Source organism: Pteronotus mesoamericanus, unplaced genomic scaffold (genome assembly GCF_021234165.1).
Source record: "Pteronotus mesoamericanus isolate MK-2021 breed Mesoamerican mustached bat unplaced genomic scaffold, CSHL_Meso_final scaffold_507, whole genome shotgun sequence".
NCBI classification, from domain to species: Eukaryota; Metazoa; Chordata; class Mammalia; order Chiroptera; family Mormoopidae; genus Pteronotus; species Pteronotus mesoamericanus.
This window is the reverse complement of record NW_026555319.1, coordinates 2,356,151-2,370,456: the sequence shown is the minus strand read 5'-3', so window position 1 is coordinate 2,370,456 and position 14,306 is coordinate 2,356,151. Positions and strand designations below refer to the sequence as shown.

General features: G+C 67.2%; 1 protein-coding gene across 1 annotated transcript in view; it reads right to left on the bottom strand.

Annotated features, from left to right (window-relative positions):
- The window catches only part of NCOR2 (nuclear receptor corepressor 2), a 159,203-nt gene that overhangs the window by 79,937 nt on the left and 64,960 nt on the right, over positions 1-14,306 (bottom strand). The window contains exons 8-9 of the mRNA XM_054594180.1: positions 10,098-10,154; positions 4,970-5,022 (exon numbers count right to left, since the gene is read on the bottom strand). Coding sequence (XP_054450155.1) covers positions 4,970-5,022; positions 10,098-10,154 — 110 coding nt within the window. The remainder of the gene's footprint in view (positions 1-4,969; positions 5,023-10,097; positions 10,155-14,306) is intronic.

The window sequence follows — 14,306 nt, the reverse complement described above, 5'->3', positions numbered from 1 at the left end:
CGCCGAGCCTGCCCGCTGGTCCCCGAGCTGGGGTGGGAAACACACGGGAATGTCTTGAAGTACAAAGCGCTAAAGAGAAAAGGAAAAAAAAGATCAGGACACAGGAACCACTGAGCACGTCCTCACCGCCTGAGCTGGAACGATCTGAGCGGCAAAGTAAACAAACAACACTGGATCGGAACCCAAGGAGTAAAGGAACTACCCGTGCGTCCACGTTGACATAAATGCATGGCTGGCTAAACAAATAAATGCAGAAGGAACAAGGGCTCCTTGCAGAATTCTAATTCAGTCACGGAGGAGGGGGGAAGGCGGCCAAAATCGCCTGGAGACAGCGGTGACGACGGCGGTGACAGCCGCGCGTCGGCCCCCGCAGGAGAGCTCGCTGAGCCGGCACAGCTCCGCGCGGGAACGCGGACGTGCCCAGCGCCGCAGCCCCTCCCCAGCATTTCCCAGTCACCGTGGCGTCCCCAAGTCCGCCGACATCGCCCCTCCAGGAGGCCGAGCCGGGTCCCCTGTCCCATGACGGGCGGCGGAACATTCCGAAGCACGTAGGACAGAAGTGGACGGAGGGGAAACAGGGAGCGCTCAGTGGGTGTCAGGGACCCCGACGGGGTGTGACCGGGAGGGCCCCTCCGTCACCGCTGTGGGACTCTCCCCCAAACCCATAAGCCCGGCTCCTCCCGGAAACTTCAGCCCAACCCAGCCTGAGGGACAGTCTACAAAGGCCCTGACCGGTCAGGGCGAGGCGACCGCGGGAAGGCGGAGGGACGGGCGCAGACCAGAGACCAAGGAGACGGGGACAGAGCAAGAGGTGCGACGTGGATCTGACCCTTGGTCCAGAAAATGGATGTTAGTAGGAAAACTGGGAAAAGCCAAAGACAGTCTGGTTAGAGGACAGCACGGGGTCCCGGTCACCGCACTGGTTTCGAGGAGGGTGCCTAGCATCGGAGACGGCCGTGAAGGGGACAGGAGACATTCTCTGCACTGCGTTCGCCACTCTTCTATAAATGTAGCTCTTTTAAAATAGTTTTTTAAAGAGGAGGGACACGATCTATTTGAAAATGCCACCTTGAGGGTCAAATGTAAGTTCCTCGAGAGCCTGCAGAGGGGGTTGGGGTGTGCAATGGGCTGAAACGTGTCCCCTCCCCAGAGAGATGCTGTGGTCCTGAGCCCCGAGACCTCAGAACGCGACTGTATTTGGAAACCAGGTCTCTGCAGAGATCGTCAGGCTGGAAGGAGGTCTCTCGGGGGCCCCTATCCCATGTGGCTGGTGTCCTCACAAGAAGCGGGCGTCTGGATGTGGGGACAGACACGGGGAAGGGAGGGGGCGTGAGCACAGAGCAAGGCGGCCGTGTGTAGGAGCCTCCCGAGTGCCGGGTGGCACCCCGATTTCCGACTTCAGGCTCCAGAACCGAGAATAAAGTGCTGTTGTTTGCGGCCACCCAGGCCTGTGGCGTCTGCCCCGCAGCCTCGGGCCACTAATCCAGCGCACAACGGCCTTTGACATGCAGAGAAACCACAGCACGAACTGAAGGGGCCGGTGGGGACCACGTCCCACGTGCGCAGGGCGGGCGGCACAGCCGCCCACATCTCCCACCAAGGCGAGCACCGTACCTGGCACCCGGAGGCATCTGCTTGCTGCTGCCCAAGGGGACGAGTGTCCACAGGTGGCAAAATGGGCCCAGCCCGCCCACCAGAGCCAGCGAGGGAGAGCACTGTGTTTGGACTGCGGTGTTTTCTAAAGAATCTGCACTCACTGCCAGCACAGAAAACCAGACGCTGCTGCATAAAAAGCTCAACTTAAAGCTTCTCTGGGAACACCAGGCGGTCTGGCCACGCTCCCTCCTGGCCACAGACTGGGAACTGAGGCCTGAGGCCCTGTCCGAAGGCGACGGCCCGCCCTCCGCTCACCCGAGGCCCCGGCGCTCCCCGCCGCCTCCCCCGGCCCTCGTCCCCGCATTTCCCCAGGCCGGCACGTGGGCCAGCGCCCCCCGGACAGCGGGCTTGGGGTGTCAACTTGTTGGACATCCGTCCCGCATACATTTTTGAGTGTTTATTTGGAACCAAGATGTGTTTTGACAGCGGAGATGCAAACAGCTAACTGCAGACGGATCTCCTCGACGGAGACTGTCCAGCAAAGCTAAGGGGCAGCCTCTCGGGGGCTCCGGGAGGGCGGCCACCCCAGCAGCGCCGGGCGGGGGGTGGCAAGGCAGAGCTCCAGGCTTCCGTAAGACAGCCCAGCCAGCGGGGGCGGGGGGGGGGGAGGCGGGGAGCTCTGGGCCTCGTCCTCTGATCTGCTCTTGTGGGGAGAGACGGGAGCGAGGACAGAGCTGTGAGGAAGCGGAAGCTCCGTGGGTGTTGGAGGAGACCCTGGCCAGGCCCCAGGTGGGACCAGCCCCGGAACTTGCGCTCTGGAAAAGCAAAGCTTGGGGCAATCAGGGTGGGCTTCCTGGAGAAAGGAAGGTGTGCGCCGAGGCCTGGGGAAAGCAGAGGTTCCGGGCTAGGGAGGAGTGAGGAGGGTGAGGCGGAGCGTTCAGGGAGAACCAGACCCCGGCTGCTGGGGAGGGGCCAGGTGGAGGCAGCCGGGGCAGGGCCCTGATGCCCCGGGAGGAGCCTGTCAGACTGGGGTGACCAAAGCACTTTCCCCACGTGAGGCCGATGCTCCCAGGGGACCGCCTTGCTGACAAGCCAAGCGCCGTGACTTGCCAAGGTCACGGGGCTGGAGGGCAGGGCACGGGCCAGGGGCCCCGGGAGGAGACAGGGCCGGGTGCAGACGGGGCCAGCCCGGGCGTCTGGCTGCGCAGCCCTGCGGGAGCCACCTAACACCTCCGAACCCCAGAGCAAGACCACAGCGACCTGCCGACCGTAACCGGGCCCCGAGCGGCCCGCCCATGCCCACATCCCCTGGGCTCGTGGCCCCGTCGGCCCAGCCCCCGCCCAAGGCAGAAGCGGGAAGAAAGGACGGGGAGACAAGGACGGCGGGGCCCCGAGGGCAGAAGCCGCAGGCCTCTCGACCCCGCGGGGATGAGGGGGCCGGGGGGCCTGGGCTCTGTCACCAGGCGAGGGCGCGGCAGGCGTGCCCACAGCAGAAGCCACAGGAGCGTCCCTGGGCACCAACCCACCGAATCACGCGTGGTGCTCACGACGCCAGCACCTTCAGCGGAGAGCCCCCCGGGCAGGTCCCCTCTGCGGCTGGGGGACGCCCCCACCCCCCGGCCCTGGCCCCCGCGCCCCCGGAGGAGTCGCTCCTGAGCCCTGGGGCGAAGGTCCTGCAGCAAGTCCCCACCACGGGGCACAGGCGGCCGGTGGCGGAGGGAGAGCGGCGGAGGTGGTCCAGGTGACGGGCACACGTCCGAAGCTGCCAGTGCAGCAGGAAGTCAAGCGTGAAATTAACTTTAACTCTGCGGCCCCGGCAGGCAGACCCAGAGAAATTAAAGTGACGGGGCAGGTCCGTGGGGAAGGGGCCACCTCCCACCTGGTGGCAGTGACAGCAGCAGGCGGGAAGGGCCCGGGCTGGGGGCGGGGGCGGAGCGCCAGGGTGAGCCCTGCGTCACCCGGCCTGATTCCCCGGCTGCTGCCCCACGCCCCAACTCCGCGGGCGTCTGCGCGACCTGCCCGCGCCACCAGCATGCCAGGCTGCGCCCCGGCCGCCTCCCCGGCCCCGAACGGGCACAGCAGGGGCTCGGGAGGCATCTGTGGGAAGAGTGGGCAGGAGAGAGCGGCCCTGGGCGTCTGCGGACCAAGGAAGGGCACAGGAAGCACAGGACCCGACTCGCTGAGCCCCGCAGCTAGGCGACTGGCGCTTCCCCTCCCACCATGCAGGCGGGACCCCAGGAAATGAGTGCCCGTGAGCGCCCACAGGGGCTAGACGCTCGCGGCCCTAATCCTGTTCCTGCGGGGCCAGCGACTGCCTCAGGAAGCGGCTTCGCCGCCCGCCCCCACAGCGGCCCGGTCCTGACCGCCTCGACCCCCCGGCCCCCCTCGCAGGGTCAGGCTCTACCAGCATCCTGGCCACCACCGCGCGTCTGGCTGGCTGCAGTGACCTCTCCCGAGGTCTCCCCGCCCCCAGGCCTGTCTCCCTGCGGCGACCAGCAGGACCTTTCAAAGACAAAAATCCAGTCATGCCGCTTCCCAGAATAAACCCCGCAACTAGTCCAGCCTCAGCAGATACGTGGACATCATCGGGAGGTGTGCATGCCTCCAGGGACGGGGAGCTCACTACTGCACATATACCCTGCAATTCCACCCCAGGGATGCAGGGGCAATCAGGCGGACTGGGCACGGAGCCTGCTGAACACTGCCGCCCAAAATCACACAAAACAGACTGCGCCCTCTCCCAATGCAGAACCTTGAGCAGTTCAAAGAACATGACCCTGGAGCGCTCCCGGCCAAAAGACCCCAAGCGGCAAGGCCTGCGCCTTGCACCTTCTGGTTCCAGGATAATGACAGAAGGTGAAGCCCCCGCCCCCCGCCAGCCGAGGGCGCTGGGCTCCCATTCGTGCGTCCCATGGAAGAGCCAGCCCCCGCACGGCCAGAGCGGCCACGCCTCACTTCCAGCCTAAAGACACGCAGCCACGGCCCCAGACCTGTCCTGGCACCTCCCTCCGCTGTGCCAGCCTGGCCCACCAAGTGCCCGTGGCACCTCGCTGACATTTTTCTGCCCGCGGCGTCCACTGGGAAGGGCCCCAGCACCGGGACCTTGGCCGCCTCCAGGCCGGGGGGTGCCCCCGCCCTGGGCCATGCCACAGCCCATGGGACGCTCCCCAATACGCCAAGGCTGGATTGCGAGAGCCCAGCCCCCGCGCTTCCCGGGGCCGCCCCGTCACTCCGAGCCCGCGGCGCACCTGCGCATACAGGGCGAGGACCCGCCCTCCTGCCTCGTCTCTCGGGGTCTCTCGGGGCCGTGCACGCAGTGTCCTTGGCCGCCCCCCCGCCCCCGCGCCCCCGCACACTGCCCACACGTACTCACATTTTGATGTTCTCATGATACTGCCTGGTGTCGGAGGGCTGGTTGTACAGCGGCTGCAGAGGGAGAGAGAGGAGGCCGGTGAGGGCCGGGCCCTGCGAGCCCAGCGGCTGCCGCGCCCGAGGCCCCAGCACCCGGGACAGGCTGTCCACTGGTGTGACAATCAGCCCCCGGCGGGCGAAACGGAACATGGGGACCCAGCCTGCGGCCCCGGCCCGGAACAGGCTGTCACTCTCCTCTGGGCACAGCTGTGGTACCGTGACTTCCTGTTACGGCTGCCAGGGCTCCTCTGCAGGGCACTGGGCAGCACTGGCCCGAGCCCCAGGGACCAGCACGCCCATCCCAGCAGAGCTGAGACCAGCAACGGACTCAAGCAGGAAAAACTGCTCCACTTCTCAGTGTGCAAACCACCGTGAGCAGCCACGGCACCCCCTCCGAGCGACACAAGACAGGCTGAGAGATGCCAGGTGCTGGCCAGGGCATGGGGAGACAGGCAGGGTGGCACAGGGCGCCTGCGCAGGTGTGCAGGTAGCGAGCTTCGGAGAGCGGCGAAGAGGCCCGTGTTAAGGAACGACGGCGCGGACGTCCTGCGACCTCCGGCCCCTCCTGCGGAAGGGCCAGGAACACGGGGGCCGCGTGTCCCGCGGGGAGATGGACGTCAGAATGCCCGGACAGCGGCGCTTCTAACAGGGACACCTGTCAGAAGCTGAACACCCGCCATCAGAAGGAAGAATGAGGAAATCAGGACTCTGCTGCAGGAGTACTATAAAGCACTGAAAAAAGAACCGGCCGGGGCCCACGTGCAGAGACAAGCGTGCACGAGGAAAGCAGCAGGCTGTCGCAGGGTCTGCGGGGGCCCAGGGCTCGGCGAGAGGCCGTGCATCCTCTCCGGGCCGGCAGCCCTGTGGCCAGGGACTCGGGGCCCAGCCTGGGTTCAAGGCCTGGTCCTGACACTCCCTGGCCGTGTGTGTCTGGGTGAGTTACTTAAGCCGTCTGTGCCCCTGGATTTCACCTGTAAGCAGAGGTAAGCTCCCAGGGTTTGCTGTGAAGCTGAAATGAGGCAGTGCCTGCAAGCTCTTCGCCCAACGCTCGGCAGGAACGCCCCCGGATCCGCATGAGGACCACCATCGGGGGCGGTGACAGGATGCGCAGCCCCCGTTTTTCCTGCCTGGCGGGGCCAACGGCACAGGCGCAGGCTTAATGAGAGCAGAGGCTGGGAAAGGCGTGTCTGCACCTCTGCCTCCTGTCTAGGCCGCCGGCCCCCGTCACGAGGACAGCCCGGCCTGCAGAGGCAGACCGGCGCCGAGGAGGCCAGCAGGGCCGGCCCAGCCGAGGCTGAGCTAGAGCGGCCGCCGACCGCCCGGCCCGCCACGCATGTGCACGAGCGGAGCCCAGAACGACAGAAACGCCCGGGGGGCTGCCCACCCTCGCGGCAAACAGCAACTGGGGCTGGTCCCAAGCCGCTCGGTTTTGTTACGCAGCACCAGCCAAAGGACTCGAGTCTCCCCGCGTGACAGATGAGAAAACTGCGTCCCTGAGAGGGAAAAGCATTTGCTCCCGGCTGCTAAGTAAGTCCCCCCGAGAATCCCGCCCCTCCCCTGCCTGTCCTCCGCCCTTCCCCCACCCCATCGCTCTCATGGGCCCACACCCGCAGCAGAGACCTCGGGGCCAGTCGCGGGTGACAGTGGCGGAGGAACTGGGCACAGAGTGTGAGGGGTCAAGCCGGACAGGAAGGACGGAGACGCGGAACCCTGAGCCTCAGGCAGGGCCCGGGCTGAGGGAACAGGCACATAGGCCCCGTGGCAGAATTTCCCCCTGGGCACAGAGCAACACATGGCCTGACACCCACAAAGCTCCTGCAAATGCCCGCTGAGGGCGACTGCCCACAAGCTGCACAGCTTGTCCCCAGGGCAGGGTCCGAGGGGGTCTCCCCTAACCCCCTCCGAGCCGTGCTCAGAGGGGGCCGCCCAAGGCCAGGCAGGGCCTCGTCTGTCCTGGGCGGCAAGTCCCAATACGGTGGCCACGGGCGCCCTCGGCCCTCCGGGCCACGGCAGCCGGTGGGGCGCAGCTTTCCCTGCCCCTAGCGATCGGACGGGCCTCACCGCCCCGGGGGACCGAGCGCCTAGAGGGGCCACGCCTCCCGCGGACCTGGAGCGAGGGCTACGGGGCATCAGGGCGGCCCACCCTCCCGGCCGCGCCCCGGGCCCGTGTCTCACTCTCCCCGCGCCTCCGTTTCCTCCTTGAAAAATGGGGGCACAGCCACACAATGAGAGGGCCGACAGAGAGGCATGGGGGGACGGGCATGAGAGTGGACACCGCCCCGGGCAGGGACGGGAGACGCCGCTGTGGCTCGGGAAGGAGAGCCGGGTCTCGCGGACCAGGAGGGGTCCCGTGGGGCCTGGCTTCAGCCGCCGGCGGGGAGGCCGAGCACGCCAGCAACTCCAGGTGGACAGAGCTGCTAAGAAGTGAAGTGTCAGCGCTGGCCCTCCACCCGCGGTGACACCATGTTCTTAAAATAACACCTCTGAACAGGAAGGAAATCAGTGACTCAAAGCCGCGGGGGCGGGGGAGGGGAGCGGCCCGCCCACACCTCCTGCACGGCCTGCCTCTCCCGCCTCCAGGCCAGGCCTGGTCTCCGGTCCAGGGATGGAGGGGCCCCCTCCCACACCATTGCAGTTAGGCCGTCATGCGGGAGGTCACGCGGGAGGTCACCGAGTACACAGCCCTGGCCCCCGCCCCCAAGGCCAAGCGGCCGCTCCCAGGGCTGAGCAACCCTGGCTGCCGCTGGAGACCTGCAGGGAGCTGGATCCCCGACGGTGTGGCCCAGGGACCCCCGAGCCTCCCGGGCTCCGACTCCTGGGGTGCCGCTGTGGTCTGCCTCCCCCTGGAGGACACCTTCAGCCACCTGGGCCTTGCAGTGATTTCCCATAGGCCAGACCTGTGCAGAGCTAGTAGGCTACACCCCCACCCCTTGCTGTGTGACCCTGGGCAAGGCATTGCCCTCTCTGTGCCTCATGCAGAACAGGCACAGTGACACTTCCACGGGGCCTGACACACACCACGGGCCTTGTCCCCGTGAACCTCCTCTGCAGACAACGAAGGCTGCAAGCCCACAGCTACTCCTGCCTTCGGAGCACTCTGGTGGCAGCCACGGCCCCCGGACGCCCCCAGACCGCAGCCCCCATGCCACCAGCCTGGAGCGAGGCTCTGACGTGGGACCCCCAAGCAGGGGATGACCCAGAAAAAAACCGTCCAGACTCTGAGCCCCGCAGGCCCTTGCCCGCCTCCCGGGGACGCTGGCCCTCCCTCGTGGCACTTCTTGGGCCCCGGGCTCAGTGGCCTCCGTTCGCATCCCCCACTCAGGAGGCCCCGGGACTGAGTGGGAGGGGAAAGAGGCGAGGGGGAGCCCCCGGCCTGGGAATGGTTGGGTGCCACCTCTCGCCCTGCCATCCTGCTGGTAAGAAAGGGAAGCTGAGGCAAGAAGCCGCTTAGGCGGGGGACTAGAAAATGGAGCAGCATTTGGAAGACAGCGTGGCAACCCCTCAAGAGGCTGCGCCGAGGGCGCCACGATCCCGTCATTCCAGTCCTGGGCAGACGCCCGCAAGGCAGGCACACACACATCCACGCAGCAAGCTGCAGGCAGACAGCACCGCCGGCGCACGTGAGCAGCCGGGGGCCCAAGCGGGCCGACGCCCGCCATGGGGCGAAGGGCGAACTGGAGGTGGTCTCCCCAGCCGAAGAAATACGACTCCATGACAAAGAGCAGTGGTGCTCTGACACCTGCTACGGCGTGGAAGGCCCTCAATTACGTGACACTGCGTGAAAGATGCCAGACACAGAGGCTACAGAGTGTGTGGTTCCGTTGACAGGCCGCCTCCACAACACACACGCCCACAGACACAGAGCGCAGGTCAGAGGCTGGCGGGTGGGGGGCGGGGGAGACGGAGAGATGGGGAGATACAGAGGGGACAGTGAGGGGCACAGAGTTCTTTGTGAGATGGAGAAAGTTCTGAAATGACTGTGGAGATGGGCGCCCATGTCTGCGAACGGGATAAAATTACTGGATTGTACACTTTCAATGGGGGAACTGTACGGCGTGTGACTTACATCTTAGCAAAGCTTCTTTAAAAAGAGAAAAAAAAGAGGCTGCTAGAGACAGCCCGGAGATCGCGGCCCAGGCTGGGCGCCCAAGGCCCAGTGTCCGCAGCCGACAGAGCCCAGGCCGGGGGCAAACGCACCCCACCCGTCTCCCTGGCAGCCGGGGGCTTGCTAAAGGCCGCGGCCTTGCCCTGCACCCCAGGTCATTTCCCTGAACCTCAGAAAGATCCTGACTCGCCATTTCCCAGATGAGGCGGCGAGGCCCTTTCCCGAGGCCGCCCAGCAAACACATGGAAGAGCTGAGTTTAAAATGAGGCTCCGAAAGGGTAAGACTTTATGTCCGCGTCCCCCGCACCCCGCCAGGGAGCACGCCTGCGCCCACCCCGGCGCCCACCCTGGCGCCCCCGAGGACGTGGGGGCTGCCCCATCCGTCCGGCCTGTGCGCGCGGGCCGGCAGCGCCTCCACGCGCCGCCCCACGGCTCTGCACCGACCGTGGGCGTCTTCCCGTCCGGACGCGGACACAGACCACCCCTGGCGCTCACGCTGTGTCCAGGGCTCTATCAACAGCAACTGCCCATCACCACGCCCGCCCGGGGGGTCCGTGTGGCTGCGATTCTCACGTTACAGGGGAGGAGAGGGAGGCACAGAGAGGCCGTGCAGGGTCACACAGCTTCGGGGGGGCAGGCCTGGGCGCTGAACTCCGATCGTCTGGCCGAGAGCATGGGCTTCCGCACGCTAAGCTGGGCCGAACGGGCTGGGCTCCGACGTGTCTACCTCCTGGCAGCCTGGGCGCCGGCGGGCGCGGGAGTCCAGCAGGAGCACCCAGGCTCTGCCGCCGCCAGCCCCGGCGGCCCAGCCCACCCACCGGCTATCTGCCAGGCCCTCTTATCAAAGGGTGCATTTCCTGCCTCCTCCGCGGACAGGGCAGTGCGGGGCAATACAGGGCTTCCTCCCCCACCCCACCCCCACCCGCCGCCCACCCACGTCCCCAGCTGCCCCCTCCCAGAGCTCCCACCCTGTCCCCTGGCTCACCAGCTCCACCTGGGGCCCCAGGCCTTCCAGAATCCGGTGTGCAGCTTCAGCCTTCTTCTGCAGGATGACGGAGAAGAGGAGGAATTAAACACACACACACACACACACACACACACACACACACAGGGAACAGGTTATAAATAGAGGCCTCCGGGAACGGCAGGCAGCTGCCCAACCCAGCACGCCCATCCACAGCCCAGGCGGCAGGGGAGGCCAGGCCCCCCCGCACGCCCCCTCCCGGCCAGTAACACACTCACACACGGGGTCCCACACGACCCCCCGCAGCACCCCGCCAGGCTCGCCAAGTTTCGATTCTAACAAATGCACCGTGTTCTCGGGCGATGCCCCCCAGCGCCTGGGCCTGCCGCCCCGGCCGTGGTGTGGGCCCCGCTCCACGCCAGCAGCCAGCTGCACTGCCGGCCGAGGTGCCTTCCCGCGCCGTGGAGGCCGGCGGGATGTCTGCTGTTACCTCGGAGCTGGTGCTGCCAGCCGTTGGGGGGGGGGGGGGGGGGGGGGGCGACAGAGACGCTCAGAGATCAGAGATACCCTTTCTAGGATTCTTGTATTTCACAATCATGTGACTGTTTCTGAGCTGCCCCGGGGCCTCCCCGCCTCCCTCCTCTCTCACAACCCAGGACTTATTAGGAAAACAGGGACATGCGGCAGAAAGGCCTCGGTGGCCGCAAATTCAACAGGCTGGACCTCTGGGCCCGGCTGTGAAGGTGGACATTGTGGCTCCGCCAGGCCCGCCGACCCCGCCTGGGACCACCAGGGGCTGCTCGGGGAGGCCCGGGGGCGGCCAGGCCAGCTGGGGCAGGGGTGGGTGGGGGCGGGGGAAGGGGCTTAGCAGGGGCTTCGCGGGACCTGGGCCACGGCGTGCGGTGGCAAGCGGGGCACCCACAGCGTGCATCTGGGGGACCTCAGCCCCTCCCGTGACCCAGGAAAGACTGGAGACTCCAGACCGAGCCAAACATTCAGTGCTTGCCCTGGGCCGGGGGACCAGGCCAAGTCAGTCCCCATCATCCGATCAAACCGTCCCCCCAGGGAGCCCCAAATCCAGGCCCACGGCAGGGGGCGACCCGGGACCGTGGGGGACGCGGCCGACAACGAGCTCCAGGCCCAGGCCCCCGCGCCACGCGGTGTGGGGGGCGCCGAGGGCCAGTCCCGCTCCTCTCTGCAGCCGCCCGGCCCCACGGGGCTGGTGGGTCGACGGGCTCAAGCCCTCCCCAGCCAGAGCCACGTTCTCGGCGCCCGCACGCCGAGCCCGCGCCCCGGGACCAGCAGGCTCCAAGCGCGGCCGGGGCCATGGACCCAGGGCAGGCCAGGCTGACGACGACCAGCACGTTACAGGGCGCCCCGTGGGCCAGCATGGAGCACACCGCCCGCGTCCACCCCGAGTCCCGCGCCCACACAACGCGAGGCCCGTAGGAGGCGCAGCCCCGCTCTGCCGGTGGTGAGGCTGCGGCCCCACAGGGCGCCGTGAGCAGGAAGCCCTTCTGATCTCCAGGTCGCAGGGCGGGGAGAGGACAAGGAGGGGGTCCCCCCCAGGGAAGGGGCATCCTCCGGGCAGCGGGGCAGAGGCCCCCTCCGCCCTGGCCGCAGGGGAAGGGTCAGCCGTGGGTGCTGACGATGGAAGAAGCCGGAGCCAGGCCCAGGGAAGGACTGGGACGGGGCGGGTAGGGGACCAGCCCGCAAACCCTTCCTGGGCGCCCGCTCTCTGTTAAGGGCCAGGGCAGGGCAGTGGGGGACCTGGGGCCGCCTGCAGCGAGCCCCGCCTCCTGGCAGCACGGGAGGCTGGCGTGCTCAGGACAGACAGGTACGTGCACGCGCTGGGGGCAGGCTTCACGCAGGATGCACGGGCCCCCTCGGGAGAAGGGACAGGAGGGACCCCTGGGCTGGGTTGGGGGAGGACTAGAAGGCGCGTGCCTTCCAGAGGCTCTGCGGGGCTCAGCGGCAGGTGGACACGGGCGGGCAGGTCGCTGGAAACTGGCACAGTGGCAGCGGGGCCCGGGTCCTGTGGCAAGGGCTCCGGACCCCTGTGTCCTGGGAGGTGCAGGGACTCCGCCCTCCGTCACATCCTCGCTGTCTCAGGGACACGGGCACCGGGGTGGGGGTAGGGGGGTGGCGGGGGCGTCCCCGCGGCCCCGGGAGAACACAGCAGGGAGGAGCCGCCTCCTGACCAGCCGCAGCCGTGGGCGCCCGGACACCTCCCTGTCACACACCTGCTGTGACGGCTTCTTGGCTCCCTAACAGGCCCCCCACAAGCTGTGAGCCACCCCGAGGCCTTTTGAGAAGTAACGCGATTTCCAAAAGGCGGCACACGTACCCCGTCCCTGGGAGGGCGGCCCTAAGGACGCTGTGGCGCTGGGAAGGCGGGGTGCACGGCAGCCAAGAGCAAGGGTCCAGGGCCAGCGGCCTGGGTCCTAGCCCACCTGCCACCTTGTGGCTGTGGGCATGTCCCTCCCCCCCAGCCTCAGCTTCCTCATCTGGAAAATGGGGTGCCAGCAGCACGCCCCCACGGCCACTACGCAAACTGAAGTTGCTGACCCACGTAGGGCTCCAAAACTGGGACCCGGCACACAGTAGGTGATGCCACGTGTGCGCCGGCCGTTGCTGTTACTGCTGCGAACAGGAACGACGAGGCTCACGCCAGGCGACCTCTGCACGTGCCGGCCCCGGGCCGGTGCGCGGGGGTGGGTTCCTCCAAGGGCCCCTGTGGAAGGTTCACGCACCAGCCCCGTGTCCAGGCACAAAGCCGAGGCTCCGTGGGACAGCTGAGAAGCCGGGCCCCGCGGCCCTGGACGCGCACCCTCCCCTCTGCCGGTCTCCCCGCGGCACTCCCTCCCCGCCCGCCGTGCGCCCCTGCGGGGTGAGGACGTCCTGCCTACCGGCCCCTCCCCCGGGCGGGCAGGGCTCCCTGGCACCTCCGTCCCTCAGGGGCCGGACTCTGGAGTCGGCTGTGCTCCTGTCCCCAGCGAGTCGCCTCGCCATCTGCGCCTAAGTCTCCCCATCCGCTAAACGGGCAGGCACCGTGCTCCCAGGGCTCCGGCACGGGCGCCCCACGAGGAACGAGCGGCGTGCACGTCGTCCCTTCTCTCCGGCGCCCCCTTCAGAGGGAGGAGAGACGGGGCCCTGGCAGGGGGAGGCCGGGCACATAAGGTGCCTGAGCCGGAGACGCCCTCTGAGCCCTCGGCTGACAGCCTCTCGCCCCGAGAACCGGGGCCCAGCAACTCGCCAGGGTCCACAGGCCGCTCAGCACGCGGCCGGGAGAGCCATCGCCCGGGCGCGCTGCTCCGTCCCCGGGTGACAGGCCCAGGGTCTGAGCCACAGGGACCCCCACCGGGCGCCAGGGGACGCAGGCCTCCCACCGGGGCCCCCCAGGGTCCGTGTGGCCTGGCCTCCTGGCAGCCGCACTTGGGGCACAAAGACCTCGGTCACCTGCAGAGAGGGACACAGGAGCCCGGGGACCCAATGCCCAAACCTGTGCCCACACCAATAAAGGCACAAACACACGCATGTGTGCATGCCACACACACAACCCGCACTCACGTTGCTTTCACCCACACACATCTGCACAGGGCATACAGAGCGCACGCATGTGCCCAAGTTAACCCGTGCGTAAGCACGAGGTACAGACACAACCACACATATGGCCTCCTCATGCCAACCTGCACACACATGCAGACTCGCATGCGTTTACACACGTCATAGGGCTCACAGGCTCTCACACAAATGTACATGTGTGCAAATGCATGCACAGCCACGGGTGTGCCCCACATGTGCTGGCACACACACGAGTGCACACGGTCATCCATAGGCCCACTCGGACACCCGGGCACACACCTGTGCACAGGTAAGCCCTGTACTGAAGCCATCCTGCTCCCGCTTTGGCAGACCAGCTCCAGTCCCGCCTCTTCCAGGAAGTCTGCCTCGGTTGCCCATTGCCCTGAATTCCTGCAGCATCAGCACCAAGCAAACTATCCCTTATTCCTACATCCTCCACTGGGGCTTCATGTATTTGCTTTATCCAGACCCAGAGCCGAGCATCTTCCCAAGCCTCCACCTCCTGCCCCCACACACTGCCTGTGAAGATCAAACAAGACCCCTGTCCCCTCGCTGGGCCTTGGCCTGGGCTGTGACCCTCCACCCGGATGCCCTCCCGGGGCCCACGGCCCACCCACTGCTTCCAGGAGGCCCTCCCGCCCCCGC